This window comes from Diadema setosum, chromosome 15 (genome assembly GCF_964275005.1).
Source record: "Diadema setosum chromosome 15, eeDiaSeto1, whole genome shotgun sequence".
Taxonomy (NCBI): Eukaryota; Metazoa; Echinodermata; class Echinoidea; order Diadematoida; family Diadematidae; genus Diadema; species Diadema setosum.
The window spans coordinates 29,960,675-29,985,118 of record NC_092699.1 but is presented as its reverse complement, the minus strand read 5'-3'; the positions used below and the strand labels follow the sequence as shown (position 1 = coordinate 29,985,118).

At 36.5% G+C, this 24,444-nt stretch overlaps 1 protein-coding gene across 1 annotated transcript; it reads right to left on the bottom strand.

The window, feature by feature from the left end:
- Positions 1 to 412: 412 nt before the first annotated feature.
- Positions 413 to 4,416, bottom strand: LOC140239224 (uncharacterized). The gene is made up of 5 exons (XM_072319104.1): positions 4,396 to 4,416; positions 3,725 to 3,955; positions 2,526 to 2,672; positions 1,762 to 1,872; positions 413 to 655 (listed from the first exon to the last, which is right to left on the bottom strand). The coding sequence occupies exons 1-5, from the start codon at positions 4,414 to 4,416 to the stop codon at positions 413 to 415; spliced, it is 753 nt and encodes a 250-aa protein (XP_072175205.1).
- Positions 4,417 to 24,444: the final 20,028 nt, after the last annotated feature.

Genomic DNA, 24,444 nt, shown 5'->3' with positions numbered 1-24,444 from the left:
ATAACTAGCCTATACACTTTGAGATGGTATAAAGAATTCAATTGAAATGTAACACAGTGTCGGTAAATCGCGTCAATGAATAAGGTTTCAAATAAAATCCATTCTGTAACACAAGCTATAAACCAATCTTACAATGTTATTTGGCTGTATATATATATATATATATATACATATATATATACAATATATAAACACTATACATATCTCAGGAACTTACGAAACACACTGGCAGAACGCTTCAAGCCTTTGATTTCAACGACTTTCTTACAAACAAATCTACGTTAATTATTTATAAAATGGGGAAAATGATATCTATCGTTTGGCTTAGATTAAAAAGAAATAGCAATACATGTGGATTTCTTAGAACAGGGATTTCTATCGGAGAGAAGCATCTCAACTGAAGACGCTAGCTCTACCAGCACCTCCGGTAGCACACTCTGAAACCATTCACATACGCGCAAACGTAAGCACAGATCGCCCTCTCCTGCCTCCCGGACATCGCTTCATCGGTGTCCACCTCCAACCACAGAGAGGATCGACCGCTGCACATCCCGCGGATGACAGGTCCGTTGACGGTCTGGAGATAACCATCCGGGATTGTTCCAGCGACTCGGTAGTTTCTGGTTCCTGCCTTGTCCGAGACCAAGTCGATGACCTGAAGAAAAAAAATGGTCAACGCAATTAAGGAAAAATTCAAACTTTCCTGCGCAATCAATTCAACTCAAAGAAATATTGTGCGGAAAAAACAAAATTAGAAGCACAAAACATGTGCCATGAGTAAGTGTGAAAATTTGTGAAACAGCTACAGCATGTTTTGGGAGCTTATCACACGAAAATACACTTGTAATATATTTGAGATTATCCTAGTTATCAAACAGTAAGGTCCAATTAGATTTCCTTCTTAAACTGTCTACAAGCTAAAAAATAATTTGTTCTAAAGCCAATGACGATAGACGTAGACAGCGTGGCGGACAAGAATATCCCCATGACAACCTCCATTTCCCGTAATCACACCTTCCGCCCTTTTATGAGTTTATATACACACGCGCAAGAGAGATTTCAAAGATAATTATCCTTACATTGCAATACTCTCCAGATATATAGATGGATTCTTGTCATTATAATAAATGTTCTTATCTTTTCTGAATAACGACTTTAAGGTGATGATATTTGTTTTACACATTTATAAACATGATAGTGTCGTGTACCACTGAACACACATTTACAGATCAACATCACAGCACCACACATACCTCACATCACTGTGCACCCTCTGCACTGCTATTTTACACTTGACTGTGTGAATGGTGACATAGAGATATACCTCAAGATCGTCTTATTTTATACGTCAGTTTATCTGGGGCTATCTTCAAAGGTAAGCTCTACTTGCGGAGATTGTCCCCTGCATTTCCAATTTCATATAATATTGTATATATACATTCTTTAAAGCAAATCGAAGTGATAATCATTGTATACAGTTTTTCTTCAATTTGATGTTGTTCCATATTTTTTCCCCCTCCTACGTTTTGTTTGTTTGCTTGCTTGCTTTTAATAAGATTGTACCCAACAATATGTATTGATGCGTTGGCACTGGTTGCAACAATTCATAATGACATAATTCACTGTCAAATTTTGTTATATACAGTATTGAAAAAGAAAATGCAGAACTAAACTGATCTGAACACACACATACACACACACACACACACACGGACACACACACACACACATACATACGCATAATCGCCTGCATTTGCATACCAGATTGTGATCCTTGCTCCTGATGAGGTTTTTCGTGTCCTCCGCCATTTCGTCTCCCAGGGCGAAACCCACGCACGAGTTCTGATCGTGGACATTGATAAACACCACATTCTGCGGAGAGAATATTATATCAAAACGATAGATGATAAAGGAGGATATGAGAACTAAGTAGTTGAAAAATACGACAGAAAGAAAGGCGATTGAAGTGCATAAGACATAACCACACCGAATTATATTTCATTTCGTTTGATATCGTCATGAAAGTTTTTCGCTTACACAGATATTAACTCTGTTCACGGATATTTTTGGTTAATCATTTTGACAATCCAACCTCAATTACAAGGTTTGTAAATAGATATCATTTTAATTTTTTTAGAAGATTTCTCAAGATTCTTCCCGTACAAGCGAAGGGGGGGGGGGGTAGCATGGACCTTTGACCCCTGACAGCAGCGCCCCCATCCTCTCCACCTTCACGCGAAACAAAAAAGTTCCACATGTTCTTTCTCAGTGAATTTTTAGCTCTAAATGATTGTTTTTCGGGGGGGGGGGGTTCACTGTATTAGTCATATATTTCATGCACTTACGATTATGATACGATTATACAATTATGTTACGAATGTCAGTGCAGAAACACAATCTTACAGAGTGGATATTTTCAACTTATCGTATCTCGCATTCTCTGCGCGTGCGTTGTCATGTAATGATTGTATGTCAAGGAAAAATCATGTGAAAACAGAAAGGAAGCAGCACGAAATCGGACTCACCCGATCGAAGTCGATCGCGATCGTGGCTGGCGAGCTGCCGCTGAAGTTGCCAGGAGCGTTGATAAGAACAGTGTTGAGGGCGCTGTTGTAGTTCATGGTTTCAGAGGCAGACACTCCGTTTCCGCCCCTCAGCTCTAGGTTCCTAGCCTGCAAATCAATTGATCAGTTAACACGTCCTTGACTCTATGGCAATTTGTATGAGCTAGTCAGTTATACAAACTATTTATGGTGTGGCGACTCATGTTTGGTCATGATATTGGCAGGTTCAGCACACATAATGTTGACACTTTTCAAAGGCAGTTTAATGTGAAACGCAGGAGCAGATGCAGTACGTGCTCCATGTATAGAAGACTCAGAAGCACGAATTAAACGTGTAGTAGCAATCTCCTAGAAAGATCTTTAACATGTTTTCTATTACAATCCTATTAGTCACATCAACATGGAAATAAATAAATGGAGCTATAAGATAAGAATATAGTTCATAAATTAATTTTAGGGTTAATTTCATGCCAGATATTCTTTTTAAACTAGAGAAAGCATAATCATTACAGTCTTGCATAACTTATGACTATTTTTTTTTTTAGCTTTTAACTCTCCGTCAAACCTCGCTTGTAATATCGTAATTAATATTCTTAATTTTCATGCGATCCATTAATATGAGAATTTTCAAATGAAAATTTTTTAATCTATGAAGGCCTTAAAGAAGGAGTAAAATGATATGCGTGATAATTGAAAAGTTAATTGGATGTTACGACATTCTTGAAAATGTAATTTAACAAAAATGATACTACAAGTTGTATTACAGGCTCAAGCGGCAAAAATATCTCTTCTTTAAAGTGTTTGTAATTTTTCGTAAATGAGCTGATTATTAATCTTTTTTTCTATCTATCTATCTGTCCATCTGAATATGTCTATTCAGCGAGTAAACCACTCCTACGTGCAAAACTTAAAAAGAAGCCCTTATTAAACATAATAGCACAAAGACATGAGTGACGTGAATGATTAAATTATTATGTAATCAGTTGTATTTTATCCTCAGCAGAGCAGTAAAGTTATATTAATAGAAAGGATGTCATCTATATAACCAGTACGCATATAGAAGCAGAGAATTAAAGATAATTACGATGGTTGTTGACATATGATTCTATATACATATTATCATTATAATATCTACGTATGTATGCAAACGATGTACTCACAGCATCATGATCAAGGATCTGATCGTGCGGGCGACCATAGATAGTTGGTTGCGGACAATTAGGACTCCCCTTGTGGACCACTGCAGTGATTGTGATGGCACCGGCTACAAGTAGAACTGTGATGAGTATAGCGGTACAAGGGATCCCCCACGAGGCGAAACGCGAGGCTTTTGGTGGCGCCGTATCTGCCTCCATCCTGGCGTACGCTGGCAGAGCCGAAGAGCTGTCGTACTAAAGGTAGGCAAAAAAAGAGGGCATTGGGTGTTGGGGTGTGAAAATTGGTGAACAGGAGTGAACTAACGCGCACTGAAAGCCAAAAGATCTGAGATGAATTTACAAGAGCATTGTCGATCTTGTCGTAATCTATTATTGTTATTGATGCAGCGGTATATCTGTCACTTCATTTTTGTCTTCATTTAACAGTTGCTAGGAACAATGTCTATTGTTGCTGATTGTATTGGGGGGAGTGTGGTAAATTCTTTGCAAGGTCGTAATGAGGCCGCACTGCACTGAGTTCATACGAAAAAGTTTGTGTAATAACTTGACAAATGATTTTGGATCCAATTAGGACACACAAGTTAAGTAAATTCAATGCCTAATATGATAAGAATGATGAGAATAATCCTGTAGAATTATTTCTATGATGTTACAAGTCAGTCAAGAGAGCTTACCTGTGATCCTGATTTCTCCATGGTGAATTAGTCGTTAAGTTGATGAAAGGCTGTCAGTGGAAGAAGTTGCAAGGTTGACAGTTGAAGGAGTTGGTTGTAATTAGGTGATCCGAGTATCCTCTCGGATCACCTTCTGTTTTTGTACGGATTCTTTCTTCTTCTTTTTCTTATTTCTCCCCAAAAGTTGTGCATCGATTAGCTCAGAAAGTCCTCTTCCTATCAATTTCAAAGTTATGCCATATATGTATCGTCTCCCAAAGACGGCAATCGAACTAAAATCAAAGTGATCAGTCGACCGTGGCGTCACTATGACGTCATTATATGAAAACACATTCTCAATCATATCTCATTAATGGAATGGGATTTTTCAATGAAATTTACGTCACACATATTTCAAGTCAAGCGCATTCTACTCATATTCTCAAAATTCATCTATACCTTAAAATGTGCGCGTACGCGCGCGTTGAAATATTTGTATGCTCAAATCGAGCTCAAATTTTTTTTGCACACGTTTCAGACCATTTCAAGCATTTTTCGAAAAATTGAAAAAAATTTACGGACGCGTACGCGCGCGCGCATGTACGCACGCACAGCTCATATGCAATAGAAATTTCCCGTTTTTTCACATTTATCGCCTGCCTGAAATGTCAGGGAATATGTCTACCAAGTTTCAAGTCAATCCGACTCAATATGACGTCATACGGGCCCGTCAAAGTTGAAATTCCGCGCGCGCGTCAATGGCGATATACAGTGCAACAATGCCAAAAAACCGCCAATTTTAAATCCGATTTTACTCGTCAGGATGGACGGTGACCCCTCATTTTCTTTACATATTCTGAAAGCTGATGAGTTGTACATGTCATTTCATGGGTTGGCGATGCTGGAAAAATGATTAAAAGATATCAGATTTCTTAATAAAATAAAAAGAGTAAATTTTCAAAATGACGTCATCAAATTTCCAGTTCACTCGAGCGTATCTCACTTATCCTTTGCCCATTTTCATCCAGATTTCAGTATGTTGTAGCTTATTAAATGGTCTTTCATTAATGTAATAACAACATTTTGATTAGATGACGGCATCACCTCGTAATATTGGATTGAAAGTTGTCTTGTCAAATTTGACCAGTTTACTTGTTATCTCTATGGGAGTGCAGTTTTTCTGGAAATGAAAATTGACATGACTATCTTTTTCGAGCACTAGCTCACCTATGCTTCGGTGAATTTCTCTAAGATTTTAATATGTTGTAGCTGAGACTCTGGGCTATCGTGAATGTGCCCTTCATTTTTTCATACGGTATCGGGATCACGTCCAAAAACTTGGTTGAAATCAAAGCCTATCTTCGATGTATTTTCATATTTCTTTCTTTTTCCAACTTACTTTGCAATAACTCAAGAAAAACATACTCTATCACCACCATATTTTGCACATGTTTAGTTCATGTCACGTACATTATTTCATAAAATAACAACTACTTCATCAGACGCCATCTTGGGTATGTAAATTAGGGTCAAAGGTCATAAATGTTTCATCCTGTATCTTGGTGAATACATGTTCTATCATCCCCATATTTTGCACACGTAAAGACCGTGTTACAAGGATCATTTCACAAAATAACCACTTTTTGCTCAGATGCCATCTTGTCTGTGCAGATCGGGGTCAAAGGTCATATGTATTTCTTTCTTTATCTTCGTTATGACGTGTTATCTCTATGGGAGGAAATTTTTCTAGATTTTAAAAAATTGACATGATTGTTTTTATCGAGCACTAGCTCACTTACCCTTCGGTGAATTTCTCCCAGATTTTAATATGTTGTAGCTGAGACTGCGCGCTATCGTACGTGTTCTTTGTTTTTTTCATATAGTGTCGGGATCACGTCCAAAAACGTGGTTGAAATTAAAGGTTATCTTCGATGTATTTTCATATTTCTTTCTTTTTCCAATTTTCTTTGCAATAACTCAAGAAAAACAGCCCCTATCATCCCCATATTTTGCACATGTTTAGTTAATGTCACGTACATTATTTCATAAAATAACAACTACTTGATCAGACACCATCTTGGGTATGTAAATTAGGGTCAAAGGTCATAAATGTTTCATCCTATATCTTGGTGAATACATGTCTTATCTTTCCCATATTTTGCACACGCAAAGACCATGTTACAAGAATCATTTCACAAAATAACCACTTTTTGCTCAGATGCCATCTTGGCGGTGCAAAGTGGGGTCAAAGGTCAAATATAGTTCATTCTGCTTCTTTGATAGTGTATACGGAATTCGGTACCCAAGATGGCAGGTCTGACTCCCTTTTCAAAATGAGAATCCAAACATCACACGACCAATGTCCCTAATCTCAGGTGAAAACTCGAATCATTGATTTTATAAAAAAAAAATCGGATCACCTAATTTGTCAGTCTTGACAAATTCCGAGTCTAGTTCTGCTTACCGTCCAGCTGACTGATGAAACGACACTGCAAGTTCACAAGATTTATAACAAAACGATTGGGCGTGGTTTTGCATGATCTCAACCTTCACTCAAAATCCTCGTGCTCTGATTGGTTGGAACCAAATCAATGGAGCGCTCATCTAAATCTGGCTTTTGTTCAATTTGTACTTACGCACTTTTGTTTTGTTTTGTTTTGATTTGTTTTGTTCACGGGGGGCTACAAAGGAAAGAACAACTCAAATGCGCCTCCCCTTTTACCTTACTTCCTTGAAATTTCATCATCGTTTGTGGGGTTGTTGTTGTTTTTTTTTTTGTTTTGTTTTTTTTTTGTCCGGGGTCTTTTTGTTTTTCTCCCTCTCCTTTCGTTCCTCCTTTATCAGAGATTTTTTTATTATTATTATTATTTGAGTTAACTGAAAAATTCTATGACACGCGTGGTCTTCTCATTTACACTACACTATCATTTGAGTTAACTGAAAAATTCTGTGACACGCGTGGTCTTCTCATTTACACTTGGTTTCAAAATACATTATCTTCACAGTATCATATTGTTACCCAACTTTGTTTACACTCTTCCATACCAAACAATTATCTTGCAATGATTTATTAGTGTTACGCGTTACCTTATCCTTTAATGAATAGACGTTTTTGTTTCAAGTAAATATTAGTGTGATGTAAAGGAAATATTAACTAAATCTGTAGAAAAAAAAATGCACATATTATTATTTCGCTTTTCGAAATTTGATTACGTCGATCTATCTGAGCCCAAATTTCAATTCACGTGCAATTATGCCTCATATTCAGGTTGACTGCAATAAAGTATCAAATCAGATCAGTATGATGTTATAGGTTTCATCAAAAGAAGACATGAATAAGAATACGGAATTTGAAGCACTTTAGTATGTTTTTAAAGATACATTCAAATAAAACAGGTGATGTTGTGCCTTCACATCTCTTCCAGTTATTATTACACACAAATAACATCAAAATTGTATTTCGTTGTTGAACATTGAGCTACCACAACCTCTTGGAGAGCTGTGGTATAGTGGATAAGACTCTTGACTTTCAATTGGAGGACCGAGTTCGAATCCAGTCCAGTATTTACGTCCTTGCATGACAAGATGTGTTTACCTACCATGTCCCTTTCGGCCCAGGTGCATGGGTAGGCTACGTTGCAATGCTTGGGTAGGCCCTATCATAATGGCAGGAGCATCTGGTATTACGGTGTCCACACTGATTATTATTAATATATTATTATTATTATTATTATTATTATTATTATTATTATTATTATTATATCATTATTATCATTAAAGAATTATTATTATTGTCATTATTATTATTATCATTATTATTATTATTATCAGCTTGAACTCACGCGTTTGCTGCCCTGTTTGCCTTTGATAATCCTCCAAAAAATGAAAAAAAAATACTGTATCCGGGATCCAGACGGTTATCCGGATCACTACCAAAATCTATTAAGTGAATCTGTTCCTTGTGTCATTATCAACTTTTCCTGAATGTTTCAAACAAATCCGTTCGTAACTTTTTTTGAGTTACTTTGCAAACAGATAGGCAGATAGATATACACGTACACATACCACAAAGTTAACCAAAGCCGGCAAAAACATTACTTCATTGGCGGAGGTAAAAATGGGGGAGATTTCTGTACAGTTCAACCACAGACTTCTGCGGTGGTGACATCATCACTTCTACCATGTCTGCCAACAGATTTTTAATCAGGATTCATGAAAACATAGAAACTTAAAAATTCCATAACTCCTTAGATATATTTATATATTTTGCTCTTTATATCAAAATCAATTTGAGCAAGGTGTGGGATTGCACTTTACATGTTTAAGGTGATGAAATAAAGAAAAACAACAATATTTTCTTTTCTCTCCGCCATTTCGCTTTTTTGTCGTACTTCATTACACAATCACACCCTGCAAGTTTGTAAAAATCCAATGATTTTTAGAACCATTCGCAGATGAAGTTTATTTCATGTCCTTTATGATCCCTGTGACCTCTGACCTTTGACATCATGACACCAAATTTCATAATTTCTTTCTTACCTCATTATAAACACACTCTTCAAGTTTAGTGAAATATGTTCATCTGTTCTTGAGTTATCTTGTACATAAATAGGCAGACAGTCAAACCAGCAAACGGACAAAAAGACAGACGGACAAACATAAGGAACCGAAACCATAGCCATTTCACTGTCTCACCATCACTTATGTGCAGTAGGCCTACAGTGATATTCTTTGCCCTTCATCTGAATTTTAATGAAATTCATTGATCTTCACTCTTGACTTTGGCTTTTAATCCTTTCTACATAAAGTATTCATATAAAGGCAATTAAATGTTGTATAGCGCTGATAAAACGGTTAATATTGTCAACGTTGTTCTTGTCACTCCTCATAACGAAGACAACTTTTTAAACTGTAGCAGATCTTCATTCTGTGAAACATAGTCTTGCTTGTTGAAATAAGAATCAAAAACCAAAAATCTTTTATTCATGTGAGGAAACTGTGAAAGACTTTTTTGCTTAGGCGATCTCAATATTTTGACATGTGTGATATACACAGCGTACCGGACGCGGAACTCCAAAGTTGTCTATACTTAACAGTGAATTAATTATGCACGTGCATGTTGACTTGTGTTGACTTATGATACCCTAATCATCACTTATGTGGCCATGAGAATATCTAATGTGTCATATATCTTATTATATTTTATCCATGCTATTACTATGATTGTTATTATAGCAACAAAAGACATTGCATGGAAACATGTAAGTAATGTTTAGTCTACCTGAAAATGCAATTCAGTGTCTTTTTAAATTAAATCAACATTTTAGCGCTGAATGACATATGATATCGTCAACAGAATCTTGGTTTGGAATGTGTGGGGGTTTTTTTTTCGACTTCTTTGGCGTATTCAAGTAATCGCAAGAGATATTTCTATTTCTAACAAATAGCATGAAAAAAATGTTCTTGTGGGCAAACGCGTGATGATCAGGGTATCAAAATCAACACTAATAGTCAACAAACATTTGGTTTAATTTTCTTTTTAAAAAAAGACCTCAATGGAACACTGCTGTTCAATCATCATGAAAGACAAGTTGTCCGTGAGGAGTGTATGATTGCGAGTGAAGCTTTCATTGGACTGTGGCATTTAGCAAATAATTGACCATTTTGGGAGGGTTTGAGCGTTTGAACAAAATACAATATGCGAACATGGCACGCCGTCGATGAGTCGGGCGTGCGTACGAGGCACATATGGAGTTAATTGAAATAAAACACATCACCTTTTGGCACAAATGGGAAAATCCAATCAAAAGTTGGCTGAAACAGGTGCAAATACTATCGGAGAAGCACATTGTGATAGGTTACACGTTTGAAAGTGAGGGCTTCTAAAACATTTCCTTTTTTTTTTTTTTTGATAAGCTATGATAACATCAGTGGCTCCTAATTTGGGGGTTTTCATCCAAGTGATTAGGTCGACCTACAGCTGGTAGGGCATGAAGGGAAATCCCCTTCTATGTTTGTTTATTTTTTGTACCAGTCTCAGACCAGCACATCACCCAGGGTCAGAGCTACTTGGGTCGCTGTACTTTGTAACAAATTTTGATGTCCCGTTTGTTCTGCATATGGATGGTTTGAATATTCGTGTAGCAGATGTATCCAACCCTAGCTCAACCCAAGGAAAGTGAATTTGTTCCTTTTAAAGTTTTATTTTATTTTGTTCTGCCAAGGACGCTATTTCGCCATCAACTAAAGACACAAATGCCCTGGTTTAATTAATAATGTTGATGATGATGATGATGATGATGATGATGATGATGATGATAGTAATAATGATAGTAATAATGATGATAATAATGATAATAATGATAATAATAATAATAATAATAATAATAATAACATCATTCAATCATCATGATTGAATGATACATTGATCTATGTATTCATTTTCCCTTTTTTTTTTTCCAAGTCTCAGTAAGTCCTCAACCATACAAAATGTTATCCGATTTCCTCCATTCCCTCCCGTTCTTTTCTTTGATAATGACTTTACATGGGCATTTATTTGTATTGATCTTTCGGTCAAGCGCATATCTTATGTCTAAAATTATATGCGTACTAGCATTCATACTCTCTTGCACTGTCACCTGCACGCACGACGCACTGTCACTTGCACACACCTACACTTCTGTTATCCCAGTATAGTCAATGATCAATCATACATTTATAAAACATGAGAAAAAGGAAGGAAATAACAAACAAACTCAAAAGCAGAGACCAACATGGCATACCTGATAAGAAACAGGATTTTCATGAACATTATACATTGCATGAAGGACCTCAGTCATACGATACTGGATTGACGCATAATGAGTATAATATGATCTTTTGATATTGAAAATCCCTAGTACATGTTATTCAGTAATTCTTTTAGTCTGCTTTGAAGGTTTGCGTGTCGGGAGAACGTTGGGTGGTAAAATGTTATCCTTCTTGAGTATCCTTTCTTGAGTATGCATCTGGAAATGTGTATGTGGGGAGTATAGGTAGGCGCTTTCACTTTACAGGGTCACATACATTCCCAAGAAAGAGTACGTGGTGCACCATTGATACAACCCAAAATTCCTTGAGTAATCTTCAAAATCGTGTTTTCATAAATGAACTTACCTTATTGAGTTATCTGCAATATCAGCTAGGGCTCGACATTGATGACGGTTTACAGAAACCACCTTGGTAAACTGTTGTCTATGCCGGAATATCAAACTTAAGTTCATCCTAACATCAAAATACACTTATGTCGCTTTTGATACCTTTCACACATCAAAGATTCATATCCTGAAAGAAATATATCAAAATTCTTATACGTATACACATAAACATTTATATATATATATATATATATATATATATATATATATATATATATATATCAGGGCTCGACACTAACGGTGGCCCGGTGGCCCGGGGCCACCAAAAACGCACGTCGGGCCACCAAAATTTCAGAAATGAAGAATTTGGTGGCCTGATCGGGCCACCAAAAATAAAAGTTAGTGTGGAGCCCTGTATATATATATACATATTTTTTGATAAATATGTGTAGGCCTACTAGATATATGAACATAATGCAACTGATTGACAAATTGCCCTACATCGACGTAAATTTCTTAAATTTGAATATGAACATAATGTTTTATCTACCTGTAAAGGAATTGTCAAAAGTGTTTTAGCATCTTGCTATAATGATATCAAACTTCCATGACCCGGGCCCCGTTTTATAAAACTTAAGTTATCAATAGCAATGTTATGATAGTTGTTATAAGCTATACTGAAATCCTTACATCTGCTGGGTTAAAGCAAATTTGTCATAGAGATGTGGCAGTTGTTACTGATAACACGTTTTATAAAACGGGACCCTGATGACTATCACAGTGTGCATGTAATCTACAATAATTATAGATGTGTGGTATTCTATGGGCGGGTGCATAGTGAAGCTGCAGTGTCACCGTTATCACTGCGTATTCAAACTGAGAGCCTTATCGTTTGAAACTTTTATTCTATTTACAAGCTTGAATCCTTGCAAAAGCTCTTCGATGAGCCTTATTTTTTGTGTCAATGTTTGAAAATATGAGATGTATAGCACCTAAGAGTTTCAACTTTCTATAGACTGCTGACCATGTCACCGCTATTTTTTCTTACAATTTGATTAATTTTATTTGGTCAACTGTTATAGCTCCAAGTATCTTCTTTTTCACGGAAAACCCAGTACTTAACAGCTGGCTTTTACAAAGGTTCTTATTTTTCTTGTCTTGCTACAGGCGTGCTACATGAGGGTACAAGAGCTGGTCAGATTTGGTCAAACTCCTCACAATTAAAGATCTTTGAGAACACTGGCTGAAATAAAAAATTTGTCAGCTGTAATTTGGTCCAGGAATTTCGACTTGTAGGAATGTGGCAAGAAGGGTGAAAAAGACTGACAATTATTTCCATTACAAAAAAGTGGTTACGGCTAATTTCAAGGCCAGAGGTCTCTGTACAATATTTCAGATACTTCTCTTTCCACCAGTCATATTGCCTGTAATTCCTCTAGGAATATTCAACAGTGATTTCACCTAGTGGATAAGGTAAAACTGACTGGATAATCAATTCGCACAAACAAACTGCTGTTGAAATGTGAAAGTCAAGATGACTGTACCTTTAAAAAAGATGTGTGTGGTTTTTTTTTTTTTTAAATGGTAGGGATGAAAGGTGAGAGTTCACAATCAACTGCCACTAATGCCGTTCTCTGGCAGTTAATTTTATTGGGTAAGTCGAGTAACGTTGCTTGGCGTACGGAAAAGCAATGAATAATATCTCCTTTCCGCAATGAGTGTTAAAGGGGATCCTTGGTCAGCGTTCAAAATTTATGAAGTTTTTCAAAATTAAAATAATGAGTCCTTCATATCATGACACATAATTCGGTAAATGAGTGAGAAACATAGGTGTAAATCTATTCGTATGAGAATGAAATACTCTATGATAGATACTCTTAGACGCAAAGTGCAGGTCGTGCTACTTAATTGCTTATTTGTTTATTTACTTAATATATTTATGTACTTGTTTATCTTTTTTCTATCTGTTTATTTCTACCTTGATCACCGCAACCATCCTCCTGAATGACTTTTGGAAACATGCCAAGTCGGGTTAAAATGTGTGACTGCGTGGCCAGCGGATGACGAACCTCGATAAAAACACATCCGAACCTTAAAAAGTGCTGCTCCTGGCTATAATCATTACTAAGCTCCACCTGAAGCTCTGCTTGGCTTTTCAACACTTGTATCTAAATGGAAAGTCCAAGCGATTTTGATGTAGTACATGAATGGACAGCTCCATGTTTAGATTATTGGCATCATTGGGGTTCCTGAGCAGAGAAACCAATACTTTGAAAAAACCCAAGACAAATTGCACTGAACAAGGATGATGACATCGGAGATTCACGTATTTCAGAAATGTAGTAATGTAATTCTACCACAATACAGCTTCCTTAATAAGTTCACCTGTGTAGCATTTCTGTATGCTCGATTCTTTTGTTCTGCTTTAAGTTGATCCCACACTCATGCATTCTTATGGCGTAGCTTCTATGTTATCCTCCTTGGTCATTGTGATTTCTTATAGATTTTGAAAGAAAAAAAACAGTTATTTCTCGTGTCAATCACTATAAATTCTAAAAATGCGAGAAAGTCTGGAAATCATCCGGAGTTATAATTTTAGTGCATAGTCCATATTATGTGACCTTTATGTTTTGACATTGACAGGTTTTATCACATGAGAATTTCTTTATGCTTTCTTCTTTTACTCTGCTTTCTTGAGCCCCCACTCATGTATTCTTATGACAAAGCTTCAATGTCACCATTGTCGTTCATTGTGATTTGTTATGAATTTTGAAAAAAACAAACAGTTATTTCTCATGTCAATCACTATAAATTCTAGAAATGCGAGAAGTCTGGAAATCAGCCGGATTTATCCTTTTAGTGCGTAGTCCATATGTGACCTTTATGTTCTGACATTGACAGTTTTTATCACATGAGGAAGCACAGTGCATTTCTTGTCATGGCTGATTCAACGGATACGATAGCCATTTACCCTGCCCGGAAGGGGAAAAAAAAGGTACACATTAGGGTAAAATCCCGCCAGATCTGACCCTTTTTTCAGTAAGGATACTTCTATTGCTTCGTGATTGTAGTGAACCACAGATTTTCATCGACTTCCTGGCTAGCCTTTTATCAAGGCCCTCTCGCTGTAAGGTAGATATAACGGGCGACGAATAGGCCAGTTTGGAGTTAGCTCATGGGCACATTGATCCCAATAAACTTTCTTTTTTGTCGGTCGTTTAGGGTACGACAAAATGCGTAAGCTTTACATTACAATTTAAGGAATTCATTGATTCGGCCTGTTCAAACAAAGAATGAACTTGCCTAGAACAGATCACCAGAATGATCCGTCAATATTAACACTCGGGAAAGCTTCCGTTTCATTATTAGGTGATCCGAGTATCCTCTCGGATCACCTTCTGTATCTGTACGGATTCTTTCTTTTTTAGGTGATCCGAGTATCCTCTCGGATCACCTTCTGTATTTGTACGGATTCTTTGTTGGTTCTTCTTCTTATTTCTGGACAAAAGTTGTGTATCTACTTACTCAAAAAGTTCTCAGAGTATCAATTTCAAACTCATACCATATATGTATCATGTCCCAAAGACGACAAATTTTATGTATCACTGTGATCAGTCGACCGTGACGTCACTATGACGTCATTATATGAAAACACATTTTCATTCATATCTCATTAATGGAATGGAATTTTTCAATGAAATTTACGTCACATACATTTCAAGTTATGCGCATTTTACTCATATTCTCAAAATTCATATTTTCTCTTAAAACGTGCGCGTACGCGCGCGTTAAAATATTTGTATGCTCAAATCGAGCTCAAATTTTTTTTGCACACGTTTCAGACCATTTGGAGCATTTTTTGAAAAATTGAAAAAATTGGACGGACGCGTACGCGCGCGCACATATACGCACGTACAGCTCATACGCAATAGAAATTCCCCGTTTTTTCACACTTATCGGATGCGTAAAATGTCAAGGAATATTTCTACCAAGTTTCAAGTCGATCCGACTCAATATGACGTCATACGGGCCCGTCAAAGTTGAAATTCCGCGCGCGCGTCAATGGCGATATACAGTGCAACAATGCAAAAAAACCGCCAATTTTGAATCCGATTTTACTCGTCAGGATGGACGGTGACCCCCCATTTTCTTTACATATTCTGAAAGCTGATGAGTTGTACATGTCATTTCATGGGTTGGCGATGCTGAAAAAATGATAAAAAGATATCAAATTTCTTAATGAATTTTAAAAAGTAAATTTTCAAAATGACGTCATCAAATTTCAAGTTCATTCAAGCATATTTCACTTATTCTTTAGTTGATTTTCGTCCAAATTTCAATATGTTGTAGCTTATTAAATGGTCTTTCAGATATATAATAACAACAATTTGATTGGATGACGGCATCACCTCGTAAAAAGGGATTAAAAGTAACATTGTTAAATTTGACCAGTTTACGTGTTATCTCTATGGGAGTGCAGGTTTTCTGGAAATGAAAACTGACATGACTATCTTTATCGAGCACTAGCTCACTTATGCTTCGGTGAATTTCTTTCATATTTTAGTATGTTGTAGCTGAGACTTTGGGCTATCGTGAATGTGCCCTTCGTTTTTTCATACGGAGTCGGCATCATGCCCAAAAACTTGGTTGAAATTAAAGCTTATCTCCATGTATTTTCATATTCCTTTCTTTCTGCAACTTTCTTTGCAATAACTCAAGAAAAACAAGCTCTATCAGCCCAATATTTTGCACATGTTTAGTTTATGTCACGTACATTATTTTATAAAATAACAACTACTTGATCGGGCACCTTCTTGGGTATGTAAATTAGGGTCAAAGGTCAAAAATGTTTCATCCTGTATCTTGGTGAATACATGTCTTATCTTTCCCATATTTTGCGTACGTAAAGACCATGTTACAAGAATCATTTCACAAAATAACCACTTTTTGCTCAGACGCCATCTTGTCTGTTCAAAGTAGGGTCAAAGGTCATATGTACTTCTTTCTTTATCTTCATTATGACGTGTTATCTCTATGGGAGGGAATTTTTCTAGATGTGAAAATTGACATGATTGTCTTTATCGACGACTAGCTCAATTACCCTTCGGTGAATTTCTTCCAGATTTTAGTATGTTGTAGCCAATGTGATACTCTTTAAGTTTTCTTCAATCAAAGTTTTTAATCGGATGATGTCTTCACCTCGTGAAAATAGATATAATGTAACCTTGTCAAATTTAACCAGTTTACGTGTTATCTCTATGGGAGGGAATTTTTCTGGAAATGAAAATTGACATGACGGTCTTTATCGAACACTAGCTCACTTACTCTTCTGTGAATTTCTCCCAGATTTTAATATGTTGTAGCTGAGACTTTGCGCTATCGTTTCTTTGCCCACTCTTTTTCATGCGACATCGAAATCACGTCGAAAAACTTCGCAAAAATTAAAGCTTAGCTTCGATGTATTTTCATGTTACTTTCTTTCTGCAACTTTCTTTGCAATAACTCAAGAAAAAACAGCCCCTATCACGCCCATATTTTGCACATGTTTAGTTCATGTCACGTACATTATTTCATAAAATAACAACTACTTGATCAGACACCATCTTGGGTATGTAAATTAGGGTCAAAGGTCATAAATTTTTCAACCTGTATCTTGGTGAATACATGTCCTATCTTTCCCATATTTTGCACACGAAAGACCATGTTACAAGGATCATTTCACAAGATAACCACTTTTTGGTCAGATGCCATCTTGTCTGTGCAAAGTGAGGTCAAAGGTCATGTGTACTTTTTTCTCTATCTTCGTTATGACGTGTTAACTCTATGGGAGGAAATTTGTCTAGATGTGAAAATTGACATGATTGTCTTTATCGAGCACTATCTCACTTACCTTTCGGTGAATTTCTCCCAGATTTTAATATGTTGTAGCTGAGACTTTAGGCTATCGTAATGTGCCCTTCGTTGTTTCATACGATGTCGGGATCATGTTAAAAAACTTGGTTGAAATTAAAGCTGCGCTATCGTTTCTTTGCCCACTCTTTTTCATACGACATCGAAATCACGTCGAAAAACTTCGCTAAAATTAAAGCTTAGCTTCGATGTATTTTCATGTTTCTTTCTTTCTGCAACTTTCTTTGCAATAACTCAAGAAAGATATTCCCTATTACCCCCATATTTTGCACATGTTTAGTTCATGTCACGTACATTATTATAAGATAACAACTACTTGATCGAACACCATCTTGGGTAGGTAAATTAGGGTCAAAGGTCATAAATGTTTCATTCTGTATCTTCGTTGTAGTGTATACCGAATTTGGTACCAAAGATGGCAGACCTGACTCTCTTTTCTAAATGAGAATTAAAACATCACACGGTCAATGTCATTAAACACAGATGAAGCCTGTATGGTCATGCCTATTGCGATCAGCACTCGAATCATCGATTAAAAAAAAATCGGATCACCTAATTTGTCAGTGTTGACAAATTCCAAGTCTAGTTTTCTTTATTTCTCCCCAAAATTTGTGCAGAGGTTAACTCAGAAAGTGCTATGCCTATGAAGTTCAAACTTATACCATGTATGCATCATGTCCCAAAGACGACAAATCTAATGTATCATTGTGATCAGTCGACCGTGACGTCACTATGACGTCATTATATGAAAACACATTTTCATGCATATCTCATTAATGGAATTGTATATTTCAATGAAATTTACGTCACATATATTTCAAGCCAAGCGCATTTTAATCATATCCTCAAAATTTATTTTTATTTCAAAACGCGCGCGTACGCGCGCGTTGAAATATTTGTATGCTCAAATCCAGCTCAAATTTTTTTTGCACACGTTTCAGACCATTTGGAGCATTTTTTGAAAAATTGAAAAAATCGGACGGACGCGTACGCGCGCGCACATATACGCACGCACAGCTAATATGAAATAGAAATTTTCAATTTTTTCACACGGATCGGATGTCCGAAATGTCAAGGAATATTTCTACCAAGTTTCAAGTCGATCCGACTCAATATGACGTCATACGGGCCCGTCAAATTCAAAATTCCGCGCGTGCGTCAATGGGGATACACAGTGCAACTATGCCAAAAAACCGCCAATTTTAAATCGGATTTTACTCGTCAGGATGGACGGTAACCCCCCATTTTCTTTACATATTCTGAAAGGTGATGAGTTGTACATGTCATTTCATGGACTGGCTATGCTGATAAAATGAGTAAAAGATAACAAATTTCTTAATAAAGTAAAAAAAGTAAATTTTCAAAATGACGTCATCAAATTTCAAGTTTACTCGAGCGTATCTCACTAATCCTTTGCCAATTTTCACCCAAATTTCAATATGTTGTAGCTTATTTAATGTTCTTTCATAAATGTATTTAAACAATTTTGATTTGATGACGACATTACCTCGAAAAAATGGATTGAAGGTAACCTTGTCAAATTTGACCAGTTTACGTGTAATCTCTATGGGAGTGCAATTTTTATGGAAATGAAAATTGACATGACTATCTTTATCGAGCACTAGCTCACTTATGCTTCGGTGAATTTCTCTAAGATTTTATCATGGTGTAGCTGAGATGTAGGGCTATCGTAAGTGTGCCCTTTGTTTTTTCATACGTTGTCGGGATCACGTGAAAAAACTTGGTTGAAATTGAAGTTTATCTTCGATGTATTGCAATATTTCTTTCTTTTTGCATTTTTTTTGCAATAACTCAAGAAAAACAGCCCCTATCACCTTCATATTTTGCACATGTTTAGTTCATGTCACGAAAATTATTTCATAAAATTACAACTACTTGATCAGACGCCATCTTGGGTATGTAAATTAGGGTCAAAGGTCATAAATGTTTCATCCTGTATCTTGGTGAATACATGTCCTATCTTTCCCATATTTTGCACACGTAAAGACTATGTTACAGGAATCATTTCATAAAATAACCACTTTTTGCTCAGATGCCATCTTGTCTGTGCAAAGTGGGGTCAAAGGTCATATGTACTTCTTTTTCTATCTTTGCTATGACGTGTTATCTCTATGGGAGCGAATTTTTTAGATGTGAAAATTGACATGACTCTCTTTATCGAGCACTATCTTACTTATGCTTCGGTGAATTTCTCTCAGATTTTAATATGTTGTAGCTGAGACTTTGCAGTCTCAGGACTCGAATCATTGATTAAAAAAAAGATCGGATCACCTTAATTTGTCAGTGATGACAAATTACAATCTCTAGTTTTGCATTGAATGTATTAACATTTTTTTAGGTGATCCGAGTATCCTCTCGGATCACCTTCTGTATCTGTACGGATTCTTTCTTCTTCTTCTTTCTTTATTTCTCCCCAAAAGTTGTGCAGAGGTTAGCTCAGAAAGTGCTATGCCTATCAATTTCAAACTTATACCATGTATGTATCGTGTCCCAAAGACGGCAATCGAACTAAAATCAAAGTGATCAGTCGACCGTGACGTCACTATGACGTCATTATATGAAAACACATTCTCAATCATATCTCATTAATGGATCAGAATTTTTCAATGAAATTTACGTCACATATATTTCAGGTTATGCGCATTCTACTCATGTTCTCAAAATTCATATTTTCTCTTAAAACGTGCGCGTACGCGCGCGTTGAAATATTTGTATGCTCCAATCGAGCTCAAAATTTTTTTGCACACGTTTCAGACCATTTAGAGCATTTTTTGAAAAATTGAAAAAATCGGACGGACGCGTACGCGCGTGCGCATATACGCACGGACAGCTCATATGCAATAGAAATTTCCCGCCTTTTCACACGGATCGGATGTCTGAAATGTCAAGGAATATTTATACCAAGTTTCAAGTCAATCCGACTCAAAAAGACGTCATACGGGCCCGTCAAAGTTGAAATTCCGCGCGCGCGTCAATGGCGATATACAGTGCAACTATGCCAAAAAACCGTCAATTTTAAATCCAATTTTACTCGTCAGGATGGACGGTGACCCCCCATTTTCTTTACCTTTTTTGAAAGCTGATGAGTTGTACATGTCATTTCAAGGGGTGGCAATGCTGACAAAATGATTAAAAGATATGAAATTTCTTAATAAAGTAAAAAAAGTAAATTTTCAAAATGACGTCATCAAATTTTAAGTTCATTCGAGCGTATATCACTAATCCTTTGCCAATTTTCATCGAAATTTCAGTATGATGTAGCTTATTGAATGCTCTTTCATTAATGTAATAACAACATTTTGATTAGATGACGGCATCACCTCGTAAAAATGGATTGAATGTAATCTTGTCAAATTTGACCAATTTACGTGTTATCTCTATGGGTGTGCAGTTTTTCTGGAAATGAAAATTGACATGACTATCTTTATCGAGCACTAGCTCACTTATGCTTCGGTGAATTTCTCCCAGATTTTAATATGTTGTAGCTGAGACTTTGTGCTATCGTAAATGTGCCCTTCGTTTTTTCATACAATGTCTACATCACGTCAAAAAACTTGGTTGAAATTAAAGCTTATCTTCGATGTATTGAGATATTTCTTTCTTTCTGCAACTTTCTTTGGAATAACTCCAGAAAAACAGCCTCTATCACTTCCATATTTTGCACATGTTTAGTTCATGTCATGTACATTTTTTCATAATGTAACAACTACTTGATCAGACACCATCTTGGGTATGTAAATTAGGGTCAAAGGTCATAAGTGTTTCATCCTGTATCATAGTGAATACATGTCCTATCTTTCCCATATTTTGCACACGCAAAGACCATGTTACAAGGATTATTTCACAAAATAACCACTCTTTGCTCAGATGCCACCTTGTCTGTGGAAATTGGGGTCAAAGGTCATATGTACTTCTTTCTGTATCTTCGTTATGACGTGTAATCTCTATGGGAGGGAATTTCTTTAAATGTGACAATTGACATGATTGTCTTTATCGAGCACTAGCTCACTTACCCTTTTGTGAATTTCTCCCAGATTTTCATATGTTGTAGCTGAGACATTGCGCTATCTAAAGTGTGCCTTTGTTTTTTCATACAATGTCGGGATCATGTTTAAAAACTTGGTTGAAATTAAAGCTTATCTTCGATGTATTGAGAAACTTCTGTCTTTCTGCAACTTTCTTTGCAATAACTCAAGAAAAACAGCCCCTGTCACCTCCATATTTTGTACATGTTTAGTTCATGTCACGTACATTATTTCATAAAATAAAAACTACTTAATCGGACACCATCTTGGGTATGTAAATTATGGTCCAAGGTCATATATATTTTATCTTATATCTTAGTGAATACCTGTCCTATCTTTCCCATATTTTGCACACGTATAGACGATGTCGCGAGAATCATTTCACAAAATAACCACTTTTTCCTCAGATGCCATCTTGGGAGTGTAAAGGTGGGTCAAAGGTCATATGTATTTGTTGCTGTATCTTTGTTATCTATAATGTATACAGAATTCAGTACCAAGGTGGGCAGATATGACTCCCTTTTCTAAATGAGAATCCAAACATCACACGGCCAATCTCTCTAAACACAGATGAAACGTGTATGGTCATGCGTAGAAATTGCGATCAGGACTCGAATCATTGATAAAAAAAAAATCGGATCACCTTAATTTGTCAGTAATGACAAATTACAATCTCTAGTTTTTCTATTGATATTGCCAAATACCACTTCTGCCGTCAGGTGGATGCACTGGCAAGCAGCATTTGTATGGATTACATTAATAATCATTACATCACATATGCTTATCCCAGTGAACTTAAAAACCAACATGCCTGTTGGTACGAATGACCTTTCTTCTGATCACGCGCAAATGTGGAACTGCGAACTGCGTTTTGCACACGTTTCAGGTCATTTACAGCATTTCAAAAAAAAAATCGACGGACGCGTATGCGCGCGCGCATATACGCACGCATAGCTCATATGCAATAGAAATTTCCCGCTTTTTCACATGGATCAGATGTCTGAAATGTCAAGGAATGTTTCTACCCATTTTCAAGTCAATCCGACTCAATATGACGTCATACGGGCCCGTCAAAGTTGAAATTCCGCGCGCGCGTCAATGGCGATATACAGTGCAACAATGCCAAAAAACCGCCAATTTTAAATCTGATTTTACTCGTCAGGATGGACGGTGACCCCCCATTTTCTTTACATATTTTGAAAGCTGATGAGTTGTACATATCATTTCATGGGTTGGCGATACTAAAAAAGTGATTGAAAGATATCAATTTCTTAATAAAGTAAAAAAAGTAGATTTTCAAAATGACGTCATCAAAATACAAGTTCACTCGAGCGTATCTCACTTATGCTTCGCCGATTTTCACCCAAATTTCAGTATGTTGTAGCTTATTTAATGTTCTTTCATATTTATTATTACAACATTTGATTGGAGGACGTCATCACCTTGTAAAAATGGATTGAAGGTATCCTTGTAAAATTTGACCAGTTTACGTGTTATCTCTATGGGAGAGCAGTTTTTCTGGAAGTGAAAATTGACATGACTATCTTTTTCGAGCACTAGCTCACTTATGCTTCAGTCAATTTTTCCCAGATTTCAATATGTTGTAGCTGAGACTTTGGGCTATCGCGAATGTGCCGTTCGTTTTTTCATAGGATGTCGGGATTACGTCAAAAAACTTACTTGAAATTAAAGTTTATCTTCGATGTATTGAAATATTTCTTTCTTTTTGCAACGTTATGTGCAATAACTCAAGAAAAATATACCCTTTCACCACCATATTTTGCACATGTTTAGTTCATGTCACGAACATTATTTCATAAAATAACAACTACTTGATCAGACGCCATCTTGGGCATGTAAATTAGGGTCAAAGGTCATAAATGTTTCATCCTGTATCTTGGTGAACACATGTCCTATCTTTCCCATATTTTGCACACGTAAAGACCATGTTACAGGGATCATTTCATAAAATAACCACTTTTTGCTCAGATGCCATCTTGTCTGTGCAAAGTGGGGTCAAAGGTCATATGTACTTCTTTTTCTATCTTCGCTATGACGTGTTATCTCTATGGGAGGGAATTTTTTAGATGTGAAAATTGACATGACTCTCTTTATCGAGCACTATCTTACTTATGCTAGGGTGAATTTCTCTCAGATTTTAATATGATGTAGCTGAGACTTTGCACTATCAGGACTGGAATCATTGATTTAAAAAAAAAATCGGATCATCTTAATTTGTCAGTGATGACAGATTACAATCTCTAGTTGTAATTTGTTTAAGATATTCAGTTTGTTGGTTTCTCTGGTCAAGGACCACAATAAATACCAAAAACCTATACCTAAAGCTGTCGATTTATGTACTACATGATGTGAAATTATGAAAATCGTCTCAAACACCCCTTTAAAACGAAAAAATCATAACGTTTGCTGCCATTGCGCAAGGGGACACCTGGATAATTTTCCTTTATTATCTTTATCTCCCGACATGTCCCCGCACAGTTAGCTTCCTCAACAAGAGTTGCGCCAACTCATGGTAATAACAACAATATCAAAAGACCTAATAAAACAACTACAGATAAGGACCACAAACCAAAATGACCTCAAAGATACATTTTGCCAATTAAAGTATAAAAAAAAGTAACTTGAGATTATTGGTGCACGAAATAATGCCCGGTTACATCATTGCGCGGGGAGCTGCGATAATGTAGCCAATCTTGGCATGGCCTTCAAAACAAATACTACTTCGTTATCTATGTACTCCGTGCCGACCAATTAAAATTACTCTGGGCGTAACGCTAGCTGCGACGCACGGAACCACGCCCCCATTTTCTACGATAAATAGCGTAGATTAACCACTGGCTAAACATCAGGCTTCGAACTCTTGGAAGAGAAGTTCGCACCAATTCAAAAGTCCGTCGATTGAAACGTTTTCAACTTTGACATCCACTGACAGTCCTCCTCCATCTTTGCCTTCCACT